Raw genomic sequence first — 6,425 nt, 5'->3', positions numbered from 1 at the left:
ATTTTAGGGGGATATATCTCGAGGTCATATAATGCCGTTTGGAACCATATGTTATCATTATACGTTGTCATAAATGTTCGTGGTAGGCTTGAATTAATTAAATCGGTTCAAGTTGTAAATCGGTAAATTGGCCGTTTAAAGGCAAATTGGTTGGTTCCACCTACCCAATTGGACTGTCAAATGGTAATAGGGACCATGGTAAGCATTTCGGTGATTTTTATTTCTGGGCGAAAAAAATTCAAAAAATTCAAAAATTGAAGGCTAATATCCACGCTTTTTAAGAAATTTTGGAGTATTCGGGGCCCGATGTCTAAAAGTCTTGAAATTCTAGGGAATACATCTCGTAGTCATATAATGTCGTTTGGACCCATATATGATCAAATTTTGTTGTCATAAATGTTCGTGGTAGGCTTGAGTTAATGAAATCGGTGTAAGTTGTAAACCGGTAAATTAGTGGTTTAGAGGCCAATTGGATGGTTCAACCCACCCAATTGGACTCCCGGAGGGTATTAGGGACCATGTTAAACATTTCGAAATTTTTTATTTCTGTTCGGAATAAAAAGTCAAAAAATTCCAAATTAAAATTGAAGGTTATCTACATTTTTTAAGAAATTTCGAAGGTTTGGGGCTCGGTGTCAAAAAGATATAAAATTTTAGGGGATATATCTCGGGGTCATATAATGCCATTTGGATCCATAAATGATCATCGTATGTTGTCATAAATGTTCGTGGTAGGCTTGAGTTAATGAAATCGATGCAAGTTGTAAACCGGTAAATTGGCGGTTTAAAGGCAAATTGGATGATTCCACCCACGCAATTGGACTCCCGGAGGGTATTAGGGACCAGGGTAAACATTTCGGCAATTTCTATTTTCGGGCGAAAAAAGTAAAAAAAATTCCAAAATTAAAGGCTAATATTCACGCTTTTTGAGAGATTTTTGAAGTTCCGGGGCCTGGTGTCGAAAAGGGTTGAGATTCTAGGGGATATATCTCGGGGTCATATAATGCCGTTTGGAACCATATATGGTCATTATATGTTGTCATAAATGTTCGTGGTAGGCTTGAATTAATAAAATTGGTGCAAATTATAAATTGGTAAATTGGTCGTTTAAAGGCAAATTTGATGGTTCCACCCACCCAATTAAACTTCCAAAGGGCATAAGGGACCATGGTAAATATTTCGGCAATTTTTTTTTTCCGGGCAAAAAAAAGTTAAAAAATTCCAAAATTAAAGGCTAATATCCACACTTTTTGAGAAATTTTGGAGGTTTCGGGGCTCGGTGGTGAAAAGTCTTGAAATTCTAGTGGATATATCTCGGGGTCATATAATGTCGTTTGGAACCATATATGATTATTATTTGTTGTCATAAATATTCGTGGTAGTCTTGAATTAATGAAATCGTTCCAAGTTGAATTGTAAACCGGCAAATATGATGGTTCCACCCACCCAATTGTACTCCTTGAGGATATTAGGGACCATGTTAAACATTTCGGCAATTTTTATTTCCGGGCGAATAAAAGTAAAAAAATTCCAATATTGAAGGCTAATAATAAATATCCACGCTTTTTGAGAAATTTTGGAGGTTTCGGGACCCGGTGTCGAAAAGTCGTTAGATTATAGGTGATACATATCGGGGTCATATAATTCCGTTTGGAACTATATTTGATCATTATATGTTGTCATAAATGTTTGTGGTAGATTTGAGTTCGTTAATGAAATCGGTGTAAGTTGTAAATCGGTAAATTGTCCGTTTAAAGGCAAATTGGATGGTTTCACCCACCCAATTGGACTCCTAGAGGATATTAGAGACCATGGTAAATATTTTGGCAATTTTTTTTTTCGGGCGAAAAAAGTACAAAAATTCATTAATTGAAGGCTATACCCACGCTTTTTGAGAATTTTTGGAGTCATCAGGGCCCGGTGTCGAAAGTATTGAAATTCTAGGGAATACATCTCGGGATCATATAATGTCGTTTGGAACCATATATGATCATTATTTGTTGTCATTAATGTTCGTGGTGGGCTTGAATTAATGAAATCGGTGCAAGTTATAATTAAACCGGTAAATTGGTAGTTTAAAGGCAAATTGGATGGTTCCACCCACCGAATTAGACTCTCGGAGGGTATTAGGGACTATGGTAAACATTTCGGCAATTTTTATATCCGGGCGAAAAGAAGGTCAAAAAATTCTAAAATTGAAGGCAATATCCATGCTTTTTGAGAAATTTCGAATGTTTCGGGGCCCGGTGTCGAAAAGTATTGAGATTTTAGGGGATACATCTCGGGGTCATATAATGCCGTTTGGAACCATATATGATCATTATATGTTGTCATAAATGTTCGTGGTATGCGTGAGTTAATGAAATCGGTGCAAGTTGTAAACCGGTAAATTGGTCGTTTAAAGGCAAATTGGACGGTTCCATCCAGACAATTGGACTCCTGGGGAGTATTAGAGACCATGGTAAAAATTTCGGCTATTTTTATTTCCGGGTGAAAAAAAGTCAAAAATTTTCAAAATTGAAGGCTAATATCCACGCTTTTTGAGAAATTTTGGAGGTTTTGGGTCACTATCTCCCATCTTCTTAATATATGTGTCTAAGTCAAACATGTCAACTAAATAGAAACAGAGGAAGTATAATATTAAATTTAATAATGTCTAATCGCGCATAAGTATGTGCAAGTAATGCACTTATTTAGATACGGAAAATCATGTCACGAAAACTTGATAAGGCGCAACTCGTCACAAGCGCAAATGATTGGATAAAAAAAAAAAAAAAACAAACAAACAAAACAAAAACAAAAATTTACAAATAAAAAAAATAAAAAAAGGACCATGAATGATCAAATCTCAACTTCACGCTTTTATTTATCCACTATTTGCGGGCTAGATACTAGAAAGCAGAAGGGAGAATAATGAAATCCCTACCTCCAAATACCCTATGCTGTCTGGTTTGTTAACGTGTTTCAGAAATCAGAAATCACCCTATATTGGGTTCCCTCCTTTCCTTGCTGGTTCGTAGAGACCACTCATTTGTCTCATTAACCTCTACGAAATAAACAAATCAATAATTGTGCACCAGAACAAAGACTATGACTATTAATCCAAATCACATATAAAACGACTCTTTATTTGTGTCGGTAATGATATAGTAAAATAAGCAAGAAGCATGCATAATAATAATAATAATAATAATAATAATAATAATTGATTATGAGCTTAATGAGTGATAATATCTTAGAATCATTTTTTTCGGATGTACTACAATTTACAAATAACCCACAAGGGCGGTGATCATTATGCATGAAGAGCCACGTGGCAATTTTAGTTTTTTACATGTCGTCCAGCTTCACAAGTACTCCTTATTCCATAACTAGGTGAAGTGAGACGCAAAAGACAAATAAAACTAGAGTAAACTTGATTTCAATAATTTTTAAGTATCATACTTTAATTTATGGGAAGCTCAAGAAGTTATTAATCCATGTGATTGTTTATTATATGAAATTTTGGTAAATAAATCATTAATTTTATCCAATCATCATCAATGTATATAAAACCCGCTTTTTCTTAAAAGTTATTGATTTATTCACAAAAATAATATATGTTTAAAAAAAAAATTATTCATCTGAAAGATAAACTTGTATTTATTTCTCTAATTTAACCCGCCAAAATAGTTGATATCTACTATATGCATGTACCCGGAGTGAATATATTTAGTCCCAATATAGTCAACGCTCTAACATATTTGTATTACGGAGTATATATTATACACGTTGATCACGTTCAGCTAAAGTAGTTTATACATATATATAACCCCCCCTGTTAATAGTTTATTAATAGCTTTGTCATACTTATTAATTAACTTATCCCTTTGCTTGTATTAGCATATACAGTTTCATAACTTACTCTAGCTTTATCGCATAATACGCCTATTTAAAGGCTTCATTAGTTAATAGAAATATATCATCAATTTTTCCAATAAAAATCTAGATTTGTAACCAAATTTGATTAAACCTCTCTTTATCTTCTTGTTTGTTGCTCTTCCGAAGCTTGTGTTTTTAGTATCGGTGCAGAAATCATCACTGTTCCCCATTGCAATCGCCGAAAAACTTGTGCATGCGTCTAAGCTTCTAATAAGGTCTGTTTTTCATTCTTATTTATTTAGAAGTATTGTTTATGATTGATTTATTGCTTGAATCTAATATTTTTAACTAACCCTTCAAATTAAATTTCTCATTCAGTGCCTACATTATGTTGTGGTATCATCGATGCAAATTTGCATCCATTCATAGATGGTCGAAAGGAATTCCTCATCTTAGAAACGCGACAACTGCTACGTACATATATACACCTAAGGCCTACTATAGTGATCATATGTGCTCTAAAGAAAAACAAAATCTTAATTTGCCTGTGGTTAACCGTGTTTCCGAATATTTCATTAAGCCAAAACACAAGATTGATGTGTCTAAGCAAATCTATCACTTAGCACCTCATGATCTTTCGTTGCTCTCTTTCCAATACATACATTTTGGTCTCCTATTCAACAAACCATCACATACAAAAAATCAAGATTTTTCGATCCAATCGTTCTTAGATAGTCTAAAGAAATCTCTTTCTCTCACCCTCGATCATTTCCATCCACTAGCAGGCCAGCTTGTCACCGAGGTAGACGAAGACAAGCATGAAAGCGTAGTGTATGTAGATTGTAACAAAGGTCATGGGGCTAGATTCATTCATGCCGATTTAGATATGACCATTTCCGATATTCTCTCACCAAAAGATGTTCCTTTGGTAGTTCAATCACTTTTTGACCTTAATGAGAAGTTGGTGAACTACGACGGTCATTCAAAACCTTTATTGTCAGTTCAGGTCACTGAGCTATTAGACGGTATTTTTATAGCTTGTACGGTAAACCATAGTATTATAGATGGAACTTCATACTGGCATTTTTGGAACATATGGTCTAAGATACATAGAGGAAATAATGGTAAGGATACAATATGCGAGTTAGATCTACCTGTCTACACCCGTTGGTATCCTGATGGGCATGCTCCCGGCCCTTTCACAATTCCCTTTACTCACCCTAATGAATATGTAAGAAAATTTGAGCCGCCACAACTTAGAGATCGGATCTTTCAATTCTCATCTGAGTCTATAGCAAGGTTAAAAGCCATGGCAAACGAACAAAGTTATGCTAAAAATATATCTTCCTATCAGTCTTTGTGTGCTCTTGTTTGGAGGTCGATGGTTAGAGCAAATCGCGTACCTCATGATCAAGTTACGTATAATCACTTAGCTGCCAACAATAGAAGAAGATTAGATCCACCTTTACCAGAGTATTATTTTGGCAATTTTTGTCAGTTTGTCACATCTAGTACTACAGCGGGTGAACTACTAGAAAATAATTTGGGGTATGCAGCCTCATTGTTGCATCAATCCGTGGTAAATTTCAATGATAAGGATGTCCGCGATTTTTATAATGTATGGTTAAAGTCTCCAAGTATAATATGTAATGCGGATATTCTTAACCGTAACAGTGTAGGAGTAGGAAATTCACCTAGATTCGATATGTATGGTAACGAGTTCGGGTTAGGGAAAGCAATAGCTTTTCGTACCGGACATGGAAACAAGGGTGTTGGGTTGGTGTTTGCTTGCCCCGGAAGTGAAGGAGGAGCAAGTGTTGATGTTGAGCTATGTTTGTCACCTGATTCGATGGATGCTCTCGAATCGGATAAGGAGTTCATGTCCTTTGTTTCATTGCCATAGTAAGGATGGATTAAGGTCTTCAAATACAGAATAATGCGTTAAGCTACCGAAGAATAAACAGGCCAAAGTATCCATTGTTCTTTAATTTCTTCTGTTGTTATTTTCTTTAATGTTTCACTTCATTGTATTATTTAAAAGAATTCTCCAGTTATTTGAATAATATTGTGATGAGTTTATCTACCTTAACGTCTTTGTCATACATACATATTAAATAACTGGAGAATCTTATATCTCATAAATAATACCCTTTTATTGTGAAAATTAGATAATACACCCGGGTGCACCATGCTCATGGTGCACCCGGGTAAACAAAAAAAGGCGGAAAGAACATATAGTGTTTGATAAAGAACATACCTATGTTTGACAAAGAACATACCTTTAATATATTCTTTGAGTGTGATCAGTGTGTTCTTTGAGTAAAATTATATGTTCTTTACATTATAACTTATGTTATTTAACATATGTTGATAAACATATATTTTTTTTGGGTTTAATAATACAAAGTATGTTCTTTGAATTTGGCGTGTATGTTCTTAAAGGTCGTAGTGACGCCCAAATTCTATTTTTTTTATTATCATATGTCATATTTAAATTACTTTTATTATCGTATATTCTTTGAGTTTGATTAGTGTGTTATTTAGGTATTAACTATATGTACTTT

The 6,425-nt window shown here is 34.4% G+C and overlaps 1 protein-coding gene across 1 annotated transcript; it reads left to right on the top strand.

The window, feature by feature from the left end:
- The first annotated feature begins 4,249 nt into the window (after positions 1-4,249).
- On the top strand, positions 4,250-5,764 carry LOC145567239 (uncharacterized). Its single transcript, XM_081626499.1, has one exon. It carries the CDS (start codon positions 4,250-4,252, stop codon positions 5,762-5,764), a length of 1,515 nt encoding a protein of 504 aa, XP_081482625.1.
- Positions 5,765-6,425: the final 661 nt, after the last annotated feature.

This window comes from Chenopodium album, chromosome 2, assembly GCF_948465745.1.
Source record: "Chenopodium album chromosome 2, dcCheAlbu1.1, whole genome shotgun sequence".
NCBI lineage: Eukaryota > Viridiplantae > Streptophyta > Magnoliopsida > Caryophyllales > Amaranthaceae > Chenopodium > Chenopodium album.
This window is presented reverse-complemented; position numbering and strand designations above follow the sequence as displayed.

What these genes read in the sequence shown, in the direction of transcription:
- LOC145567239 (XM_081626499.1), top strand. Translation starts at nt 4,250, where the DNA reads ATGTTGTGGTATCATCGATGCAAATTTGCATCCATTCATAGATGGTCG.